This window comes from Protopterus annectens, chromosome 3.part1 (assembly GCF_019279795.1).
Source record: "Protopterus annectens isolate FY-2018-M chromosome 3.part1, PAN1.0, whole genome shotgun sequence".
Classification (NCBI taxonomy): Eukaryota; Metazoa; Chordata; order Ceratodontiformes; family Protopteridae; genus Protopterus; species Protopterus annectens.
The window spans coordinates 1,493,540,355-1,493,564,989 of record NC_056732.1 but is presented as its reverse complement, the minus strand read 5'-3'; the positions used below and the strand labels follow the sequence as shown (position 1 = coordinate 1,493,564,989).

Here is a 24,635-nt window from a genome sequence, read left to right as displayed (position 1 = left end):
AACTTTCTTAAGCTTCATAACGGCAGTTTTTGGTGGAATATAAATACATGCCATTGTAATCCTCCTTCCTTGCCAGCAGCCCCTTACTACCACAAATCTACCATTTCTGTCTTTTTTCCTCATCCATCACTATTGGTGCCCATCTAACAATTAGTATAATTCTTCCCCTTTTCCTCTGTCCCCAGTAATCTGTTGACTGTCCGTTCTGAAATACTCTGTCAAATTCACATGCTCGTTTCTATCCAAAAGTTTCTCATGCAGCATTGCTATTTGCACTCTGCATTTCTTAATATAATTCTTTCCTTTTTATCTGTACATATAAGGCCATTCACTTTCTGGGATAATGTGGACAACATAGCCATCATGATAAAAGAGAAGAGAAAGAGGTTTATCTTAAAAAGGAGGTGTGTCATTTGGAGATGCTGAGTAAACATATGAGTTATGAATTTATAGAGTATCTTAAAAAATAGCATCAGAAAATTCAGGAATACAAGTTAATAATCGCTCATTCTATGAAGTTTTATATTTATAACTGGCCAAAGACATTTGGTTCAGAGTTTATTTTTCCCAAACAAGCAGTTTTTCACATTTTATTGTTTGTGTTTCTTTGTAACTCGCCTCCTAAAAAATACACTATGGGTCTAAGAAGTAAAGGAATACATACATTTCGAACAAACAACCCAAACGTACACCAAACTGATGAAAAACGCCGAAGACAAGTTTGAAAAACTGCCAGTTTAATTAAATGCTCAAATAAAAACACGTTTTTGTCCCACCTGAATGTAGGACTTCTTCAAAAATTCATTATTGAATTTTGAAGAAGTCCTACATTCATGTGGGACGAAAATCGTGTTTTTATTTTGAGTGTTTAATTAAACCGGCAGTTTTTCAAACTTGTCTTCGGCGTTTTTCGCCAGTTTGGAATACATACATTTCATATACTTATGGATTACTGTGTGGTGTCTTTTAACTGTAATGTTTACTTTTCTGCTGTTAGGCTGTTATACAGAATCAGAATGATGCCAGCACACCCCATAAATTCAAAAGATTCAAATAAACTTTATTGTCATTTAGGACCACACAACTGCAGCGTAAACAAAATTACAAATGTCAGCTCACGAGCGAAATGCAGTGCAAATAACAGATACAGCGGTATCAAAGAATAACATAAAAAAGAAAATGACACTTATGACATGCAAGAGGTAGTTCACATTACATAAACACATTCAATATGCATTATCCAATGATAAGTACTAGGTAAATACCTACCACCAAACCCCTACACTGTTAAGACAGAGAATAGAGACTAGTGAATAGCAGCTGTTTAATTACCATATTGCACTTGTTAAGCCATCATATTACATAATAGTAATGCATGTGGTAATTGCTCAGGGCAGCAGGATTAAATGAAAAAAGAGGCTTCAATGTATCGGGTATTATGGTTGGTGTCTGTATTAATAAGTCTCACAGCTGTAGGATACAAATTGTTCCTGAATCTGGTAGTCCTACAGTGGAAGCTGTGGTACCTCCTTCCAGACACAAGTTGTGAGAACCAGTTGTGGGCCGGATGTGTCGAATCAGCAAGTATTTTATATGTTCTCTTTCTTGCTTTTGTAAAGAAAAGCTCCTAAATAAAAGGAAGGTTTGTGCCCAAGATTTTCTCAGCCACCCTCACCACCCTATGTAGTTTCTTCTTCTCAGCAACTGCAGATGTTCTTCGTGTTTCACTGTTGCAGTCATCACATTTGGGTTATCTGCTTGCAGCAGCCCTCAGTCAGCCTGATTAACAAAGTCTTGGGTCCTGCGTCAGTTGCTGTCTCTTCTTCCATGACATCAGGTAGTCAGGGGTATAAAACATGCAGCCAACGCCATTACATCAGTCTTTCTTGCTGTGCGGTACCCGAAGTAGAAGCAGTTCGCAAGTGCCGGTCGGCCAACTCCTGAAATTTTCGTTTTCGAGTTTCAAAACCGAAGTCTTCAACTAAAAGCCAAGTACCCCGTTGGGGAAACTTTTTCTTGCTCTAAACCAATGTTAGTAAAAGTAAATAATTGCATTTCTTGTGGAAAGCAAATACCTCATAAAGATTTTCATTCGTACTGTATTCCTTGCCTAGGCCCTGACCACGATGTACCTCGCTGTCGGTTTTGTGCCTTATTTAAACAATGAATTATCCATCGTCGGTATATTTTCGTTTCTAAATATTTTGGTGCTCGGTTCAATTATCCAGATATGTCTTCGGTAAGCCATCCGACTACCGACATCCAAAAAAACACAAAGATAAAGACAGAGACAGGCTGCCTAGGTCCAAAGCTGCTGACGATGCTTCTCCAAAGCCAGTCGCCAGTTTGCTGATACTCACTGAGGCGCTTTCGCAGTCCCTGATACCCGCTACTTCAGATTCGCAGGCCTCTACTGAGACCCATTCAGAGTTCGGTATGCCGCAAGATGCTTCAACTGTGGAACCTGCAGATGTTTCTACCGTGGATGGATCCGGAGCCGCTGTGCAGGCACCGGCTTCCGAGGGTGTATTCAGGCCTACTGACTTGCATATCAAACCAATGCCATCTTCTTCTTCAAGGCTTAAATCTCAAACCATGCCTAGAAAACCGATGCCCAGACCGCATGGTCAGGCCTCTATACCTAAAAAACAAATGATAAGAATGGCTGAAGACCATATTACTTTAATCAAGGGAAGCCAACCTTCCCCCTCTAAGAGACCTAGGACTGAGTTTGCTTATGATACTTCTGACCAGGATTCTGAAATTTCTGTTTCCCCTGATGACCAGGATTTATCCTTATCTACCTATGAAGATTCTGATGCTGAGGACTCTATTCCCTCTGCTTCCCCTCCCCAGAGGATTTCTCTCTTGTGAAACTTGCATATGCTTAGGGAGCATTTTCGTTGGGAAAGTCAGGATTTCTCTGATTCTAAAAAGAGGCTTAGGGATTTCTTACTCCTTTAGCTATCCCTCCTGTATTAGACATTGTTGATGATGCCTTTTTGGAATCTAGCTTGGCCCCTGACTCTTTACCTCCTGCTCCCAGAAAACCTGATAGATATTACAGTGTTCCTGACTTTCACAAGTTCCTTTTCAAAAATCCTACTGCGGATCCTGAGACCATTTCACAGGGACCCAAGGGCATTAGAGCTACTACAGCCAAAAATCCTACCCCCTCTGATAGAGATTCCAGGGCGCTGGATAAATGGGGTAAGAAGGTATGCACTTCTGCAACCTTGGCCATCAGGGCCTTAAACTGCCAGTTTCATATGTTAAAGTATCAGCAGCATATTATTGGATTGCTTAAACAGAAAATTATGTTGATTTCTGATTGTGCTGAAAATAAGGATTTACAGGATTTAATGCATTCTGCTGAACAGGTTGGAAAACATACTTTGCAATGTGGTTTTGATTCACTAGAGGCATCTTGCAGGACTGCTGCCACTGGGTCTGTACTTAAAAGGCATGCTTGGCTTAAGGAGCAATCCTTGCCAGATCATGTTAAAGCTAAATTACTGGATGCACCTTAAATCAAGACCGCCTGTTTGGCAACAAGGCAGAAGAAGTTCTTAAAAAGATGGAGGAAAAAGCTAAATCTATGCAAACTGTTAAAGATTTCTTACAAGTACAACCTCCAAGATATAGTAGGCATTAGCCCTCTAAGAATTGGTCCTTTCCTGCCTCTTCCAGGCCCTCTCAGTCCAAACCCAGATTCAGCAGAACACCTAGGCTTCAGTCCCGGGGTACGCACAGGACTAAGCAGTGGGGGGGCCCACTTCCAAATCTGGAAGTAGTAAAACTCCCCCCTATGGTAAACTGTCTCAATGACTTAACTTTAAAACTTCCAAGCACTTCTCAACTGACTGCCCCTTTGGGGGGAAAGATTGCTCTGCATGCAAAAAACTGGAAACTCATTACCCAGGACAAATGGGTTTTAAATATAGTTTCCAAGGATATAAATTTCACTTCCACACGTTATCAACCCCAAACGGTTAGCCAGATCTACCCGCAAATCAGTGGGCAGAGGCTCAAAAGCAAGCACTCTCTCTCTCTCTTAAGCATAAAGCCTATTCAAACTGTACCAGAAGAGGAAAAAGGACAAGGTTTCTAATCAAGACTTTTCCTGGTACCCAGAAAAGACAACTCATGGCGTCCTATCCTGGACCTGCCTACTTTAAACACCTTTTTGGTGATTCCAAATTCAAGATGCTAACTCTTCACCAGTTGCTTTCTATGCTAGTCAAAGATGCCTTGTTGGCAACACTTGATTTAAAAGAAGCATACCTGCACATCCCAATCGGGGAATCTTGCAGAAGATACCTACGCTTCAAAGCAGGCTACATGCACTATCAGTTCTCTGCACTGCCCTTTGGCTTATCTACTGCGCCCAGAGTATTCACAAAGTGCCTAGCTCCAGTCATTGCATTTTGCAGGCAAAAAATATTCAAATATACCCATACCTGGACGATTGTCTAATTCAGGCAGAAAGCCAGGACATACTTTTGAATCATCTGGCTTTTGTACAAGGGGTACTAACTTGTCTAAGGTACACCATAAATGAAAAGAAATCACACCTGGTACCCTGTCAACAAATTACATTCCTGGGAGCAAGCTTGAATACAGCTTCCCAGATGGCTTTCCTAACGCCAGAGAAACAAATTCATTTGACAACCTACTTCAAACTAGTGGCCACAAAAACCCTATTTGCAAGGCAAATACTGCAATCCTTGGGGTTCATGGCCTCCTGCATTCTTCTAACTCCATATGCAAGACTGCATATGAGGAAACTACAGTGGTATCTAAAAAGCCTATGGTGTCAACATTCTTAGGATCTAGAAGCAATAATTCCTATCATACCTTGCCTACGGTTAGAGTTCCTTTGGTGGGCAGAGGCCTGCCACCAAAACAAGGGACTACCATTCACTCTACCCCCTGCCGCCCAAACCCTAACAACAGACGCATCAGACTATGCATGGGGGGCTCAACTGGCAGGGAAGTGCATTCAGGGCAAACGGAACCCAAGTTAAATGCACCTGCATATCAATCAAAAAGAAATGTTAGCTGTACAGAATGCTCTGACAGCCTTCAAGGACCACATTCTTCCAGGACAATTAATGGCAAAGACGGACAACACCACTGTTATATGGTACATAAACAAGCAAGGGGGGGGGGTACCCATTCTTACCCCCTCTGCAGACTAGCCATGTCACTGTAGAACACAGCCTTGAGCTACCAAGTACCTCTACAAGCTCAATTCCTGCCAGGAAAACTAAATACACTGGCAGATGGACTAAGCAGAAACCTCATGGACCCACACGATTGGAAACTGGAACCAAAGACTTTCAACATGTTGACAAACAAATGGGGAGCCCAGATATAGACCTGTTTGCCTCCCCCCAGAACTACCAATTACACAAATTTTGCACAAAGACTCCCCACAAACAAGCTTGGAAAGTGGATGCTCTGTCCTTCAGCTGGAAAAACCTATCAGTTTATGCCTTTCCTCCTCTGCCTCTCCTCTCCAAAGTACTACTAAAGATCAAGCAGAACAAACCAAGGACGATATTGATTTTACCAGAATGGCCACGCCAGCACTGGTACCCCCTCTTGCACAGTGTGTCACTGTTGGCCCCATGGCACCTGCCTCAGACCCCTACCCTGTTGTCTCAGCAGGAGAACCAGATTCTGCACCCTCAGCTTCAAACCCTGAACCTAGCAGCCTGGCTAATTACCTAATCTCTCCATTACCATCCCTCAGTAAACCAGTGAGGAATATAATTTTAGAGGCAAGGAGGCCCAGTACTAGAAAATCTTAATCTGAAAAATGGAAAATATTCTGTGCCTGGAACCAGTCTCAAGGGATAAGCACAGCAGTGCCCAACTTACCTCAGATTCTACAATACTTAACTGAGATGCTTCACAAGGGCCTTTCTTTTTCCTCCATCAAAATTCACGCCTCAGCCATTTCAGCTCATTATAACACAGAACCTCCCCTCGTCTCTCATCCACTGCTCAAGCAGTTCCTCAGAGGGGCCAAAAATTTAAGACCACCCAGGAGAGCCCCAACTCCAGCCTGGGACCTTAACTTTGTATTGGAGAAACTCACTCTTCCTCCTTTCGAGCCAGCTGCTAGTGCAGATTTAAAATTCCTTTCTTGGAAGACAGCCTTCGCAATCACTTCAGCAAGAAGGGTATCCGAATTACAGACCCTTATGGTAGTGGAGCCTTTCATCATCTTTCATGCGGACAGGGTGCCCCTCAGAACCAATCCCTCATTCATGCCCAAAGTGGTATTCAGTGTGGCTCTTAATCAGTCCATTCATTTGCCAACCTTCTTTCCTAATCCACAAAACAAAGGGGAATGGATACTGCACTCCTTAGATGTGCACAGACAACTTAGATTTTACTTGGACAGGATTAAACCTCAAAGGAAATCTGAACAGCTGCTGGTGGCATTTGCTGCAGGGGCAGAGGGGAAGGCTATTTTCAAATCAAACCATTTCTAAATGGATAGGCCATTGCATTAATTTCTGCTGTAAGCACCATGGAAAACCTATCCCATAAGGGATCAGAACCCATTCAAACAGGGCTGCATCTACCTCTACAGCCTTACTCAGAGGTGTCCCTACTAGGGACAACCTAGACGCTGCTACCTGGAGTTCTGTACATACTTTCACCAAGCATTACCATTTGCCAATTTCTCTAAATCCAGAGCTGACTTTGCCACTGCAGTCTTACAGGGCCTTATAGCTGGTCCTAATGCTATATAAATTCCTCCTCCCATCCTTAGCTTTGGGAATCTACCAAAATGTGATGACTGCAACAGTGAAACATGAAGAACATAGTACAGTTGTGTAAACTTACCATAAATGTAGATGTTCGAGTGTATTCACTGTTGCAGTCCTGGTTACCCTCCCTCCAGCCCCCTGATTTTTTATTTTTTTTGGCTATACCTCTACTCTCCTTTACTATGCTTAAAAGCTTTTTGGTGTATTTGCTTTTTTATTGGAGGTATAACCTTGTATATATATTTTATTGCTTTCCATTAAGGGGGCACCTGACATCTGGGGCAAGAAAAACTGATGTAATGGCGTCAGCTGCTTGTTTTATACCCCTGACTACCTGACGTCACGGAAGAAGAGATAGCAACCGATGCAGGACCCAAGACTTTGTTAATCAGGCCGACTGAGGGCTACTGCAAGCAGATAACCCAAATGTGATGACTGCAAAAGTGAATACACTTGAACATCTACATTTATGGTAAGTGTGCACAACTGTACTTTACTGAACCATGCTATGAAATTGTTAGTGAGGATGCTCTCGATAGCTCCCCTGTAAAAAGTGGTAAGAGCAGACAGTGGGAACCTGGCCTTTTTGAGTTTTCTCAGGAGGTGAAGCCTCTGTTGAGCCTTCTTGACTATATGGTTGGCATTAGCAGCCCAGGAGAGGTCATCAGAGATGTGAAGGCGCAGGAGCTTGGTTGTTTTGACTTTCTCTACTACCTCCCCTTTGATGGTGAGTGGTTGGTGAACTGTCACCTTTCTCCTGAAGTACCTATTTATTTCTTTGGTCTTATTAACATTCAGGTTACCAACACCAGGCAATCAGTGTTCACCTCATCCTTGTAGTTATGTTCATTCATGCCACTAATAAGACCCACGACTGTGGTATCATCCACAAATTTTATAATATGGTTTGACTTATGTTTTGCAGTATAGTCATGGGTGAAGATGGTGAAGAGTAAGGGGCTGAGCACACAACCTTGGGGAACACCAGTGTTCAGGACTATGTGTTGAGAGGTGGTATTTCCAGCGCATGCCCACTGGGGTGTACCAATCAGAAAGTCAAGAATGCAGTTACATAGGTGCTTGTTTATCCCGAGTTTCACAAACTTACCCACCATTTGCATCAGTATCACAGTGTTGAATGCAGAACTGAAGTCTGTGTACAGCAGCCTTACATAGTTGTTCCTCCCTTCTAGGTGTTTTAGTGCAAGGTGTAGTGTGAATGATATAGCATCTGCAGTCGATCTATTTGCCTGGTATGCAAACTGGAGTTGATCGAAGGACTTGGGCAGAATCGCATATAGATGTTTCTTCACAATCCTCTCAAAGCACTTCATGACGTTTGAGGTTAAGGCAGGTAGGGTTGGGTTTCATTCGGAAGTGGGGCAATACTTGTTTCCTTGAAACACGAGGGAACTTTCTCCATAGCAAGGGATGAGTTGACGATATCTGTCAGTACCAGACATAACTGATCAGCACACCCCTTGAACACCCTGCCAGTTGTATTGTCTGGTCCAGCAGCCTTCCTAGGATTCATCATCTTAAGCTGAAGTCTCACCTCTTTGGAGTTTAAGGTGAGCACTCTCTCCTCTTTATCAGTGTTTGTTTTAGAAGGTGCGGTGGTGGTGTTCTCAAATCTGCCAAAGAAGGAGTTCAGTTCATTTAAGAATTCCAAGCTGTCATCACATCGGGGTGTTTTGGTCTTAGTCCGCGAGCTGCTGTATTCCCTGCCATAGGCTTCCCTCGTGTCTTGGAAGCAGATCTGAATTTTCCTTCCATACTCCCGTTTTGCCTCTTTGATGCCCTTTTTCAGATTTGACCTGGCCACTTTTAACTTTTTTTTTTGTCATTTGCCTTGAAGGCTGTATTTCTTTCCCTCAGTAGCTCATAGACATTCCTGGTGAGCTTCTGATTAGCTCTTAACAGTGATGGCTGTCAGGGTAGTTGTATCCTCCAAGTATTTATTTATGTAGGCAAGAACTGATGCAGTATAAATGTCTATGTCTAATTGGAGGTTGTGTGTAGCTACATCTTTGAAGATCTCCTAGCAGGTGGTATTGAAACAGAAAAACAGAAAATATTGTTTCATCTCTGCCTGTTGCAAAATAGTCATAGAACACGTGTGCATTTGTACATCGTATCAGATCTTCGGTATAGAGGAAAGCAATTTTATTGCTTGCAGATTAAACTTTGATTTGGTCAGCACTGCCTTTCATTTTGAACTTCCTCTTGTAAAGCACAAGTAATTACAAACTTTGCATGTTTTTGTTTTTTAGCAGGAGAAATCTATTTTGCACTGAATGAAGATAAGGTGTGTCGAGCCATTGCACAGATGCTTTTGCAAAATGTAGTGAAGTTTAATTTGTCTGAATTCCAGGAAGTATGGCAACAGAGTGTACCTGAAGGAATGACTACCAGACGAGACCAGCTCAAGGTGCTTCAGTTTTCTTTGTTGCTTTATTCACTGACACCACAGAACTTTACTTTTCAAATTGCTTAGTTCTAGGTTAAGATTTATAATCATTTTACCATCATACCCACAAACTACATTTGCATTGTCTAAAGGCTTTAGTGACAGATTGTCTTACAAGGAAAAACAAACTTTCTACCTTTTGTGTATGGCAAAATATTTTGATCAGGCATACTTTGAGCAGTGCTGCCCCTTTAAGACAACATCTTCTGGCCAGGACGAAGTCCCATGATAACTCCCTGGCCACTAACTAATGAAGTTCCATTAAACAATGACAAAGGCAACCTTGACGTCACAAAGACCTTTGATCTTGTTGACTACACCCTGCTCATAGATAAATTAACAGAAACAGGTATAAGCTCTGAGACAATACCATAGGTTAGAGAATTCCCTCTAACCAATACTTTTCAATAAAAACAGGATATTCAGTTTCAGATAAAGTCTCTAACTTCACTGGTCAACCCCAGGATTGCATCCTTGTCCCGCTCCCTTTCCCTGTCTTCATTAACAAACTCTTTTTATGACCTACATCACCTTCCACTGATTTTTATATACAGGTGACATGGTCCTCTACAAATCCAGCCTCAACCACACACACATTCAATCTCAACTTCATTTACGACTTCACTATCTCCACATTGGCTTATTAATCAAATATTAATAAGTAATCCCTCTAACAACAAAATCAAGCCATTCTACTCCCACTAAAAGCTGCCCCATGCTTCTAACAATATCCACACAACTGACCTAAAGAAGTCCACCATGGAAGCAACTACTTATTTCAAATGCCTTTGTACCTGGTTAGACCAAACCCCCAATTTTCATGTACACTTCTGGAAAAAAAAAGTCAACTACCTCCTCTTCTGGGCAAAGAAAATCTCCCCATATCTTAACAAACCAGCCAGGAAAGCCATAGGAAAAGGTGTCCAATTAACTCATCTGAAATATGGACTCTCATTCACTGCTTCAGCCTCCAAGAAACTACACCTAAGAAAACCTACTGCTTCGTGTCCAACCCCCACCCCACAAGAGCATAATTGTTTCGCTTTATCCAAAGCAAACTAGCTTCTAATAAATCATAGAGCTGACCTCTTCCAGGGAACCCAACTCTTCAGATTACTCCACTTACAAAGTTTCTTTCGTCTAGCAGGCAGACTAATAGAAAAAGCATGCTTCTACAAGAAGTTACTCAAAGTCAGCTCCCAGTCTCCTCACACAACCAACTCGCAATGGACAAAACATGCGTTCTCCATTCTAGTCTCCATATTTTGGTAATCTCTTCCCTCTTTCTTTAAGGATATCACCTAATTTCCCACCTGTTGTCAACAATTAAAATATACTGTTTAAAAAGCCCAATGCTCCTGCCTTAAAAAGGGTCATATCAGTGAAGTTTCTTCCTTCCCTTCTACAGTGTACTCCATCATCCTGGACATTGCTTATCTCCAAGGGGATTAATGCTTAACATTTAGGGAGAACTAACACTACAACATCCATTAACTGTGTTATTTTATTAACTGCATTACTGTTGTTTACTCCCTGTACAATGGTTTTTGCACTATATAATGTTTAGTTTCCAACCTCTACATTTAAACTCCAGGTTTCTTTTGTGACGTAGTTCACCTGCGCCATCTGTGTAATAGGCCAGTTTTGATCAGTGCACTACTCCTTTTAATAAAAAAAATAAGCGGAGCTAAAGTAATTAAATAAATTAACCAAAAGGCACAACCCATTAACTAATGCACACACACAACCAATAGTGACAACCAGATATATGCTCTATTGTAGGATTTGTATTTTTAAAAAAAAGGGGGCGACATCCTGCCACTCTCCTTCCACTACTAAATTCCATAACTGTTTCTTTGTAACACCCTTAACTCCTCACTGCTTCTAGAACATTTTGTTCCGTATTTATTGGTGAAGATGTCACAGCAAGGAAACATCAGCTTCAGTGTGACTTACATGCAGTGTAATTTGTGTCATTTCTTTAATGCCAAGCGTTTCTTATAATGGACATGCTACTATTATAATGGGCATATTTATAGCTACTGCAACCATGATGGGACTGAGTATTGTCAGCTTTACTAGTGCATATCTGGAAAGCCAACAATGTACACTGTCACGTAACCTATCAGATTTACAGTGTAGAACGTTTCACGTTAGCCTGATTTTTTTTGCTGCTTACCTTCATTTTAGTTTGCATTATATTATAACAGATTCCACGAAATAAAAAAAGTGCTTATTCTTTGACACTTTCCCCATCATACATAAAATGCTGCACTGTTTTGTTTAAAGACCCTTGGAATGGATAACACTTTTATGGACTAACCAGCGTAATTATACCATGTAATATTTCTCACAGAAGTCCCACTTCCAGTTGTATATGGATAAAAAAGTGTTCATGCTAGTTTTTATAACAGCATCCAGGATAGAGGACTTATCTCATAGAACCTATTTCAGTCTCAGCCTGGGATTAAATACAATAGATGCTTGACATTCTGTACAGAGTGAATAATCAAACACAGTATTAAAGAGTGTGCCTGTGTGTGTGTGTGTGTGTGTGTGTGTGTGTGTGTGTGTGTGTGTGTGTGTGTGTGTGTGTGTCTGTGTGTGTGTGTGTGTGTGTGTGTGTGTGTGTGTGTGTGTGTGTCTGTCTGTGTGTGTGTGTCTGTCTGTGTGTGTCTGTCTGTCTGTGTGTGTGTGTGTGTCTGTCTGTGTGTGTGTGTGTCTGTCTGTGTGTGTGTCTGTCTGTCTGTGTGTGTGTGTCTGTGTGTGTGTGTGTGTGTGTGTGTGTGTGTGTGTGTGTGTGTGTGTGTGTGTGTGTGTGTGTATTAAACTGTGATATGTAAACAAGCAAGTGGAGTACCTATTCTTCCCCCACTGCAGGGCAACAGTGTGATTTTTGGCAGTAGATTCAAAAAATATCTTCTCTTATATCAGCCACAGATCATAAAAACCACAGCACATTTTGACCTTCTTGTCAAAATAGACTGCAAAAGTGTGAACTCAGTGACAAGGGAAGGGTTTGTTTTCCTGTGCTGATTTGGGCCTTAGTCCTCTTGAATGTCTTTCTCATTTGTCACAATTGCAGTCCATCATGACTAGATACTGGGAAAGCTGATAGAGCTACCTGATTTGGGGATTAAATAGTGCCTGGAAACCAAACTCCATTTTAATGGCTTCCTCAGCAGGCTTTCATGTAGCTGTATGTAACATTGTATCTGAAGTAGTTAATTTCATTTGATCATCAACCTATGGGTTCCGGATCCGAGCCAGCAGCTTACCAAGCTAAAGATCCAAGCTCCTCCCCCTTACCCATACTACACTGCAACCTCTTTCCAATCCTCAGATCTCGTTTGCCACGGCTTTGCCAGCACGGGATTCTTGAGCTCCAGGCAGGTCCATTAGGTTTTCATCTAACTTTCGGTCTTTCTGTGACTTTTTGAGTGCTAAAACTTTTAATAACCCTGTCCTTATTCTCATCTGGGTTTTGCGTTTAGAATTAATAATCATGTAGTGGTATAAGAAAGTTTCTAAGCTTTCTGTCTGTGTAGGCCTCCCTTTCCTGCCCTTAGTGTGTGTTTTGTGTGCTTGATTACTTAGCTTGTCTAAGTTAGTTATGTTGGAAGGTCAGAAATGACTTTTTCTAAGTGCACAGAGTGTGGCCATAAGCTCTCGCCAGCCAGTGGTCACACTCTGTGCATTGTTTGTTTGGGGGTTCCCCATCTGACATCTGGCTGCAAGATTTGTGCAGCCTTTAACCCCGGGCCCTGCGGGATCACAGGGCCAAGCTAATTTTAGCTGGTCTTTTACCTGCAAAGTTAGCTACTTCTTCTGCAGCATCATTTTCAGTCACAGCTGTGGCTGTTCAGCCTTCTGGCCCTCCTTCCCTGTCTGGGACTCCCACTCCCACCTCTAAACAGGGAGAGAGAGAGGCCAGAAAAGAAAAACATAGAGAAAAAGAGAGAGATAGAGACAGGCAGAGGGGTCGCAAGAGGCCTGCGGACTCTGATCTGTCGGCCCCTCCCACTAAGGTGATCTCGACACCGGAAAAGATTGCTAGACCGTCTTCCCCTCAGCTCCGTTCTCCACGATTCTCACCAGAGGAGGAGGCTCAGCCCACCTCGAGGACGTCCTCGCATTGGCCCACCCGGCCAGTGTCGGTGGCATCCTCAAGATCCAATAGGAGCCTCTCTGAAGCAGATATGGTCTGGATGATGAGAAGGTTCCTGCAAACTCAATTGCAGATGGGAGTGTTGCTGGCTCCCCCCAAGCTGGAGCGGGGAGTTCAGCTCCGTTTGCCCCGATAGCTCCTTCTCCGATCCACCCTCGGGTTTCGGAGTCTGTGGATCCAAGGAGCCCCGGAGTTAGAGGATCGGCGCCGATGGTCCCTTCTACCTCGACGCCGGTCATGCCTTCGAGCCTGTTGGATCCATTGTTGGATCCAAGCTCTTGGAGCCGAGACATGGGCTTCGGATCCGAGGTGATGAATGTGTTGTCGGCCCCGTTGTGGTCGGGGCTTACCATCTCCTTGGGTCCAGCAGTTCCAGCTTCGGCTCCAATCCCCTCGTCTGATCCGAGGGGTACAGCTATCCACACCACCAGCTTCAGGGAAGCCAGTTCCCCTTCGGCTTTTGACATTGTGGAGAGGGTTCTCTCTGGAGGATCGAGACCCCTCACTCTTTCCTCGGAGTCCGCCTCTGCTCCCTCACAGCTGAGTTTGTCTTCCATCATTCAGTCCTCCCAGGTACAGCCTGTGTCCAATATGCCCCAGACAGTTCCCCTTGAGGAATATGAGACGGTTTGTAAGCCCTCCCTGGAGAGTCCCCACGAGAAGGCCCCTCGCAAATGCTAGTGCAAAAGGAGGCACATGGACTCCCCCGAGTCCCTCACTGAAGATACCGACTTGGAAAAAGGGGAAGGTTCCCCCAAATCACCCCCCCAAGACGTCTCCTTCGGAGACATTATGGAAATTCTTTGCCGGGGGGGGGTTAGTCCACCCAAAAACCTTCCTCGGACAAGTCGGTATTTCTGGAGGCGTTCACAGGCCCATCTACCTCTTGGGTGCCCCCCCCGGCCGACCCTCTGGTGAACCTTATTACCACCAGAGCCTGGAAGGAACTGGACACTGTAGAACCAATATCCAAATGGCCCGACAAAGTATTGAGCCCTCCTACAGACAAGCCCACATGGAGTAAGGGTTCTCCAGTTGATGCCATGGTGGTGGAGGTGGCCACCAAAAAGGAACTTGCCCAGGAAAGTTCCTCGGTCCATCCCCAGGACAAGGAGTCCAGGGCGATGGATCATCTGGGAAAGCGGACTTTTGCTTCAGTTACCTTTGCTATAAGGGCACTGAATTACATGGCCCATGTAATTAGACTGCAACTTGACCTCGTGAAGGAGTACGCTGAGTCTCCCCCAGAGTCCATTTCGGCTGAGGATAAATGGACATTCTCGGCTCGTGTGACTACTCTCAAGTCTGTTTCAAATATGTCCATGCGTTTACTCTCTCACACCACTGAAGGAGCCGCTAGGGCAGCCCGGTCTGGTATTGCCATGAGGCGTCATGCCTGGCTCCGGCTTTGCGATTTTTCAGAACCTTTCAAGGCGTCCTTCACTAATGCCCCTTTTGATGGTTCGACCCTGTTCGGGAAGAGTGCCCGAGATATGCTTCTCCAGAGTGAGAAGGACGGGAAAATGCTGTCAGCCATCAGGATCCACTTGTCTAACCCTCAAAGGTCCTTCTCCAGGAACCAGCGAGGGCAAAAGAAGCTGTGGTACCGGAAATCTAAGCAGTCCCAGAATGCTCCGGACTCCTCCTCCCCCAGAGGCAGAGGTGGACGCCGACCCAGAGGCAGAGGGGGGCCGAAGAACTTCGGGTCACAGGAACCTTTTTCTGACCGACCTGCGCAGCAGCCCTGAGGGGTTGCCCGAATACTCCTATCTGGAAGCAGTCGGGGGCATTTTTCTAGGTACCTAGCCCAGTGGGAGTCCATCTCGTCAGATCGCTGGGTGCTTCGAATAATATCCAGAGGCAATTCTATTCTCTTCATAAACAGTCCCCTATACACAAGGCGCCTCCCGGATGTCCCACCTGCTCAAAGGGAGGCGGCAACTTTGGAAATAAGAAAGCAGCTAGAAAAGAGCAATCCAGCAAGTGCCCCCAGACCATTTCGGATCAGGCATCTATTCCAGGTTCTTTTTGGTGCCAAAAAAGATGGGGGACTTAAGGCCAGTTCTCAACCTATCTGCAGTGAACCTATCTGTTGCCAAGGAAAATTTCTGCATGGTCACTCTACAATCCACCCTACCCTTTTTGCAGGAGGAGGACTGGATGTGCTCAGTAGACCTCAAGGATGCATACTTCCATATCCTGATGGACTGACGATCCAGGAAGTTCCTCTGCTTTTGGCTAGAAGCCAGTCATTACCAGTTCAGGGACCTACCCTTCGGTCTCACCACAGCCCCCAGGGTGTTTACCAAGGTCATGGCAGTTGTAGTGGCCCACCTGAGGCTTCAGGGCATGCAGGTCTTTCCGTACCTGGATGACTGGCTTCTCACTGCCTCCACCAGGCATCAACCTGTACTAGCCAGAAATTTCTTTCTTCAGTTATCGACCTGGCTGTAAATCATGATAAATCTCAAGAAGTCTTCCCTCCAACCTGTTCAAATTGTAGACTTCATAGGAGCAAAAATAGATTCTCTTCAGGCTAGGATATTTTTGACTTCAGACAGACTTCATAGCCTGGCCCTTCACGTATTGGCACTTCTTCAGTCTCCTGCATCCCCAGCGGAGTTAGTCCTGAGAGCTCTAGGGTCCATGGCAGCAGCTATAAATCTGGTCCCTTGTGCACGTCTGTATATGAGAATGTTACAGTGGACGTTACAAGTTCAGTGGTGTCTACTACATCAATCTCTAGACTTTCCGATTCCTTTGAGCAAGGTGTGCAAAAATTCTCTCATGTGGTGGCTTCAATCCCATGAACTGCGAGAAGGTCGCCCCTTTGTTGTGCCTCTGCCCCAAGCCACGGTGATCACGGACGCCTCCCGCTTATGGTGGGGGGGGGGCACTGCTCAGGCAGGACTGCCCAAGGCACATGGACTCAGAGCGAGACCATTCTGCATATAAACATTCTAGAGATGAGAGCAGTCCTTTTAGCTTTGCAGGCCCTTCATACCTCTCTTCCTCTGGGAACTATTGCGATCCAGTCAGACAATATGTCAGTGGTCTGGTACATCAACAAACAGGGGGGAACCAGGTCTTATCCACTTTGTCGAGAGGCCATGAGAATGTGGGAGTGGGCGATCTCCACCAACCACTTTCTGATACCAGTGCACATCCCAGGTCGGTCCAACATTTTGGCAGACAAATTGAGCAGAACTATCCTTTCACCTTACGAGTGGTCCCTGAACCCTTATGTAGCGGAACAGATCTTCCTCAGATGGGGTCAGCCTTGCTGCAATCTCTTCACATTGCCATCCAACGCAAAGTGCAACGAGTTTTTCGCTCTGATTCCTCAGGGGGAAGCGCTCAGGGATGCTCTTGCCCATGCTTTGCCACCTGGCCTTCCTTATGTGTATCCCCCGCTTCCTCTCATGACAAAATTCTTACAGAAAGCTCGTTGGTTGGGGAGCAGAGTTATCCTCATAGCCCCATTCTGGCCTTGTCAAATTTGGTTCCCTTGCCTACAGTCTCATCTCCTAGCTCCGCCCTGGATCTTGGATCCCATTCCAGATCTTATTTGTCATCCCTCGGGAATTCTTCCTCCAAATCTGGGCAGCCTCAAGCTCACCGCTAGTTGCCAGGACTCCCGGTATCTCTTCCCCAGTTAAATCCATCCTGGTAGCGGCACACAAGTCCTCTACCAGGAAAGTTTACAGTAGTAAGTGGAAACGTTTTTCCATTTGGGCTTCACAGGGAAATATGGATCCTTTTACCGCTCCAGTTCCAGCGGTGTTAGATTTTTTTGTCTCATATTTTCCAACAAGGGGCCAGCTGTTCCACAGTAAAAGTCCAGCTGGCGGCTATTTCCCATTTTCACGTAGGAGAAAATTCAGGTTCCCTAGCTGCTGCCAGAATTTGCAAGACTTTTCTGAAAGGTACTTTTCTTCTGAGACCCCCTATCAAAAATACTTCCCCATTGTGGGATTTGACTTTGGTTCTTCAGGCCTTAGTTGCACCCCCGGTTCAAGCCCACAGCTTCAGTTGACTTGAAATTCTTGTCATGGAAGACAGCCTTCCTGGTGGCTATTACTTCAGTCAGGAGAGTGTCGGAGCTTCAGACGCTATGTATGAAACCCCCATACCTAGTTTTTCACAAGAATAGGGTATCTCTCAGAACTAACCTGTCTTTTCTTCCTAAAGTTGCTTCAGAGTCTAATATTAATCAGTCTATTAATTTGCCTGCATTTTTCCCTAATTTTCAAAACAAAGGGGGAATACAAACTTCATTTGCTGGATGTTCACAGGCAGTTACGCTTTTACTTGCATAGGTCCAAACCCTTCTGTAAATCTAATCAGCTTTTCGTTTCCTTTGCTAAACCCTTTTTGGGGAAACCAGATTCAAAGGTGACTCTGCTAAATGGATTTCGATTTGTATTTTGCAAGCATATAAAGAACTTGGATTACCAGCACCAGAAGGGGTTCATGCTCACTCTACCCTATCTATGGCTACTTCTGCTGCATTCTAGTCTAGAGTTTCTGTGGACATTATCTGCTCAGCAGCTACCTGGGCCACCTATCACACCTGTATTACTCATTATAAGCTAGATTTGGTGTCTAGAGAAAGGGCTTCCTTTGGTTCTGCAGTGCTCCGGAATATCCTTCCTTAAGGGCCTCCCAAAATTTCGGGTAGCTGGGGACTCTGTCCCACAGGTTGATGATCAAAGGAAGTTAACTATTTCAGATAAAGAAGTTATGTACTCACCATAACGTTCCATCTGAGTAGTTAGACTTCATTTGTCAGCAACCTTCCCTCCCTCCTTCCTCCTGACCTTGATGGTTATTTCTCTGTTTGGGCTCGATGTCCTGAATTTGATGAGCCTGGTATATGTGTTCGGGTCAGGTTTTTTGGCTTTGGTTGTTGTGTGTTACGTTTTTGGGTGGCAAACTCGATCTGAGCATTGGAAGGATGTTGCAGTGTAGTATGGGTAAGGGGGAGGAGCTTGGAGCTCGGATCTTTAGCTTGGTAAGCTGCCAGCTCGGATCTGTATCAGATCCGGAACCCACAGGTTGCTGACAAATGAAGACTAACTACTCAGCTGCAACGTTATGGTGAGTACATAATTTCTTTTTATACTTAGCCAGCTTCATTTGTGAAGCGAGATAAAGCCCTGAATGTGTTCTAGATGACCCAAGTTCGAAGAGCAGCTTAGGTGCTTGCTGGAACTGATGTGGGGGAAGACTATAGTTATATAACTTTCGCAGTTCACATCTCTTTGCAGGGAGAGAACAGCTGTGCATAAGTGTGCTTGTTCCCATGGTAGAATCCCCAATACAGATCAAAGATAAGATTTGAATGCTAGCTTTGAGGGGAGCAAGGTAATCCTGAAGGGCAATGTCATGCTCAGAAACAAGTGTTCCACTTTAACTGACAAGCCATTGCTCACCATACCCTGGGTCAATATAGGACATGCACATTAGGGTCAGGGACACAAAGCACAAAAATCTTTAAAAAAAAACAAAAAAACATTCTCAATGACTGCCTGAATGTTGTTTCCTGTCAGCAAACCTTCATGCCAGTGTTGGGAAAAGAATGGGCCAGTTGACCAAGTGAGGGATGGAAAGATGATCAGCAGGCGGGGGGCACAAAAAAAATAATAAAAAATGATCATGCTGATGCTGTAGCCAGGGAGGCAGCATTCAGATGTGTTTGCACTGGATAGTGGTGGTCAGATTCTTTTAAGAAAAAAACTGCAGCATGCTGTTTTAGACGGCCACTTCCTATGGGCTGTCCTTTTCTGGGTGTGTATCTTGAGGCATAATATTCCTGCAGAAGAAGACAAATTTGGCCAGGAGAGTGGGTCTGCATAATGCCTCTAGCTTTGCTCTTTTCTTCTTTCAGAGCAGTCTGGAAGGCGTAACAGTTGAAACCTCAGAGACAGAGAAGGACAGAAAAACTTTGAGAAGCATTGCTCCCATTGGGGTACCTTACTAAATATCTTAGAAGGCTGGCTGGAAAGGGAGATTATTAGCAGTACTAAATACCCCTCAAATCTCTACCTGGTATGTGATTCCTTAATGTTTTCTTTGGTTGCATAATCAACATGGTAGTGCACTGGATTCTGGATGTCCATCTGAAATGGCTATATCTTGAATCTTTCAGATTCTGCATTATCAGTATGCTACTTAAAGATCATTCTGTCTCCACAGAGATACTGAGCAGACCCAAACTCTTCTCTTCATGGAGCTCATATAGACGTTTCATTGTTGGAAAGAGAAAAACTTCTATGCCTGGCTCTTCCTCGGTCCAAAGGGATTGGGAGCCATTCTAAGAGGGTGTGTGATTGTAATATCCTTCCCTGCTGTCTCCAGCTCAGCTGTTTTTCTTTCTAGGTCCTGTACTTGTGGGTATATATAATTTGTGCCAGTTCATGCCATAGCATTGCATGTCAGACTGTGTGTGCCTAGCTATTGCACCCCTGATGGTGCTTTGGTGCTGCTAGCACAGTGCAGATCTTAATCTTGACATTTATCATGTAAATGTTGCTGCTTTTGATGACAAGGAAACACAAGCAAAGTGTTCACATGACTGCCAGGTCACAACCCAAAACTCACACCAGCACTGTCACTATTGTGTCAGCGTGTAAACCAGGTTATGTGAAGGCACAGAAAGGAGAAAATGTGATATTGTTAATCTTCATTCATTCATGATGGGTGGGTTTCAGTTCCGTCATCGGAACCGACTCAGCCATTATGACAAGCTTGAGCCAGCCAAAAAAACTCTCAAGCTAAGTATACCCATAGTACCCCACTCCTCATCTCTTCAGATCTCGTTTGCCGCACAGAGTCTCGAGATGCGTCAGGCCAGCTCTCCCGCTAAGTGATTTGTTTTTTCTAAAATATTTCTTCAACTTTTGAAATTCTTTCTTAGCTAGTCGTTTCAACTTAAATATACTTTCAAGGAAACAATACAGTAGTTGGAGAATTAAGCGCCTCTAAAAACATATAAAATCCAATATAGATAAAACAAAGAGGTCACAAACACGACCACTAGGGAGTAAATAAACTTTTAATTATTTTATTTATTTTACATTTGTTGATAGGGCTAGTCTAACTTGATATATACATCCATTTTCAGTAGACGCCCAGGGGAGATGAGCTCCATGAAAAAAAAAATAACAACAACATTCATATATACAATACACATTACAGGTAAATACAGAATTTTCAAAGAGGGCAGAATAAATAGTGCAAAATTCAGGTGCAATACAACATACAGGTGCAATACATAATATAACAAAGAAGGCAGCTTATTGTGTAATTATATTAATAAAGAGTTGTCACAATAATAAGTATCCACAGAGGATGAAAATAATGTTAGGTAGAGGGAAACGGTAATTGTAGTTAATAAGGAAAGTAAAACTTGTTAATGAGAAGTATAAGGTAGGCAGAGCCAAGTTTGAAGGGATAGATGATTAGTCAGGTTTAGTACAGGGGCATAACCAGTGTATTCTGAGGAAAAGTTTGTCTGTTTTTGAAAAGTGATATAGAGGAAAGTGAGGAAAGTTCACTGGGAAGAAGGTTCCAGGATTTTCAAACAGTATTAGAGAAGAGAGAATCCCCAGCCCTGTTATTAGATTTAGAAGTATTTACAAGAAGTTTATGTGATGAACATAAGGACTTCAGGTTATTATAGGGGGTGATAAGGGTAGATAGTATAGGAGTATTGGAAGGTTGGTAAAGAATCTTATGGGCAATGGTTATTTGGTGGAATTTAAGCAGGTTCTGTAGTTCAAGCCATCCTAGCTGCTTTAGATTATAGCAATGGTGGGTTCTAAATGGGTTGCCTGTAGCAAATCTGGCAATGTTATTGTAGGAGATTTCCATTTTGTTGAGGTTATTCTTCGATAGATTAGTATATATGGGTGAGGCATAGAGGAGTGTAGAGACTAGATGAGTGTGAGCAATAGGTGTTCTGGCTGTAGGTGAGAGGAAAGGTTTGATCCTGTAGAGAGAGCCTAGTTTTTCGTTAACAGTTTTTATAGTATTGTTGATATGGATGTCAAAGTTAAGGCTGTTGACAATGGTGATACTAAGTAGCTTGGTAGTTGGGGTTGGTGATATAAGAGTACCATTAATGGATGTAACTGAGAAATCTATTGGAGAGGACTTATGAATAGAATTAAAAAGGAGGAGTTTAGTTTTTTGGGGGATCAAGAGGAGGCAACGCTGTGTAAACCATTGTTCTACTGTATTAAATACCTTATGGGTAAGGGAGTGAAGTTCAGAAGTGGATGTGGCTGAGCATATAAGTGTGGAATCGTCTGCATATTGTATGCATGTAGCTTGGGGGATTTCTAGATGAAGGTCATTGATAAATATTGGGAAAAGGAGGGGTCCTAATATGGACCCTTGAGGGATGCCAAGATTAACGGGCAGGTGGGTAGATATAATGTTGTGCCAAAGCACCGCCTGTTGTCTGTTATCTAAGTAGGACTGGAACCATTTTATAGTGAGTGCATCTAGTGACAGGGATTTGAGGATATTTATAAGTATTTGCTGGTTTACCATATCGAATGCCTTGGACAGATCGATAAACAGTGCAGAGGAAAGCATATTGTAATTACGTTTTTTGTTAATAGAGTCAGTAAAGGAAAGGAGGGCAGTAGTAGTGCTGTGGGAAGGTCGGAAACCATGTTGACAGCTGGAAACTAAGTTATTTTGGATTAGGTGGTCTAGCAATTGTCTATGGATCTTTGCCAAAGGAGAAAGTAGGGCTATGGGACAGTAGTTGGAGAATTCAGTAGAGTTTCTGCCTTTATGAAGGGGGATAATATGGGAGACTTTCCAGATGCCAGGGATGTGTCCTTCACTAATGGTTCTATTAATCAGAATGGAAATGGGATAGGCAATGAATCTGGCTGATTTCTGTAGATATTCAGCAGGTATTTGGTCTGCTGAAGGAGGGCATGGTTTCAGTTTTTGGATAAGGGTAAGAATATATGTTGTTGGGACTGGTTGGAAGGGAAATGGAGGGGGTGGGGTTGTGTTAAGAGGTAGGTATAGTTAAGTTATTAGGTGATAACTGATTGGTAATTGTTTGAATGGCGTCATTGTTTGAATGGCGTCAGTGAAAAAGGTATTGAAGGTATTGGCAGTATGCTTGGGATTCTCCTGTTCTGTGCCTTGTGGATTTGGTGTAATGGATTGACCTGGGTGTAGTAGTTGGTTAATACTTGCCCAGACTTTTTGTGGTTTATTATGGTTAGTCTGCTGGAATTGTAGGTAGTAGTTTCTTTTATCAGACAGTGTAGCTTTCTTTAGTCTCATTTCTCAACTGTTTGAAGTTTTGTTGGTCTACAGAGTTTTTAGTCCTTCGCCATTTGGCCCAGTATTTATTTCTGAGGTGGATTTTCTGTTTGGTTTCTTTTGAAAGCCATGGGGCGGATTTAGTCCTAATTCTAATAGAACAGGTTGGTGCATCGTGGTCTAGAATGGCTAGGAATTTAGAATTAAAGTATTTAACAGCTTCCTCCAATGGGAGGTATTTTAAGGGAGACCAATCGCATGCTCTTAGTTTGCTTTGGAAAAGATCAGGGTTAAAGTTCTTCTTGGACCTAATTTTCCTGAAAGTGGTTGGAATGGAAGCATTGGTCTTATGCCTGATGATGTAGGTAAGTGAGTGGTCACTTACATCATCAGGGAGGGTTCCAGATTCATATATCTGGGGATGGTTATTTATGAGAATCCAATCTAAGGTACTTTCTTTCTTGTTAGGCTTGTTTATCCTGGTAGGAGAGGTAACAGTTTGAGAAAAAACAAATAGTTTAATGTGGGTGATAGGGTGGCTGTTGCTACAGCAATTCCAATCAATGTTAAAATCACCTAGGATTATGTTTTTTTGGGGCAGGTTTTGAGATAGCCAGTAAAGGATATCTTCTATGGTGGCATTGTTATTACCAGGAGGTAGATAGATACAGATAATATAGATGGATTTGAAAGTGTTGAGTTGAAGCTTGGAAATAATTTCTGCATTAGAATCTTGAGGTGGTTTAAAGTCATATGTGGTTATCTGTAATCCTGATTTAAATAGAATAGCTATCCCCCCACCCTTCTTGGCTGCACGGTCAAGTCTCAGGATATTATATCCAGGTGGGATGATTTCATTGTCTCTAGTTACAGGTTTTAACCAGGTTTCTGTTAAAGAATGTCAAAGGAGTAGATTTCCAAGAGAGGATGGAGTTGTGCAACTTTGTTATTAATGCTACGTATATTGAGGTGAGCTATAAGGAGCGAGTTAGGTGGTTTAGTAAGGGAATGAATATTGGATTGATTGGGGTTATGGAGTTGTGTGTTAGGAGCTGTTGCTGGGCCTAGGTTTCGGGTGAATGTCTCCATCTTTTAATGAGAGGAGTTGTATTAGAAAGCTTGGATTTGGGAATCTGCTGTATAGGTGTAGAGATTTTCTGGGATTGAGAGTGTTATATCTAATGTGGAGTATTTTATGATATTTTACCAGTAGATAGCTGGGTGTAGATGTTAACATGGTTAGAGAGGATAGGTAGGGAAGGAGAGGTAGTTAGCTTATTGGGGTAGTGAAGGTGTGGACATAATGGGTGTTCATAGGAGGTGAGTAGGTAGGCTAAAGTTAAAGGTGGTAGAAATATAAGTATAAGTAACAGCTGTAAATGTGCTGGGGTGGGTAGTTTATACATTTGGATGGATTAGTTGTTGGGTGTCTTGTTGGAGGTATGGAAGTATACTAGGTGTGGATGGGGAGAGGTGGAGGCTGTGGTTGGAGGGAGTGGTTAGAGAAGGATGGAATAGGAGTTTGATGGCCATTTGTAAAGTTCCCTGAGAGTGGTGGGAATGGGAAGGGGTGTGGCTAAGTAGTATAAGAGTAGGACCCCTGGGGGTGGGTGGGAATTTGGGGTAGGGTAGGGGAGTGGAGTGAAGCCCCCAGGGCAAACAGAGCAGGTAGAAACAGGTAATGAAGCAGCTAGAGAAGAAACAGTCAGCAATCAAGCTACAAATCAGGAGTGGGTAATAGCAGAGATAAGTGAGCCTAGAATAGGTAGTTGTAGACAGTTGTAGTAAAGGGTGACGTGAGAGAAATAAGAGCAGGTCTGGGACTTCAGAAATGTTAGGGTAATGAAATAAGAAAAACAGAGGATAAGGAGGTAAAGGCTAGGATAATGGTTCCACCTAGTGGACAGGTCTT

General features: G+C 43.4%; 1 protein-coding gene across 1 annotated transcript in view; it reads left to right on the top strand.

The window, feature by feature from the left end:
• DSCC1 (DNA replication and sister chromatid cohesion 1) overlaps positions 1-24,635 on the top strand; it is a 477,417-nt gene that overhangs the window by 358,059 nt on the left and 94,723 nt on the right. Inside the window, exon 8 of the mRNA XM_044067559.1 lies at positions 9,062-9,219. Coding sequence (XP_043923494.1) covers positions 9,062-9,219 — 158 coding nt within the window. The remainder of the gene's footprint in view (positions 1-9,061; positions 9,220-24,635) is intronic.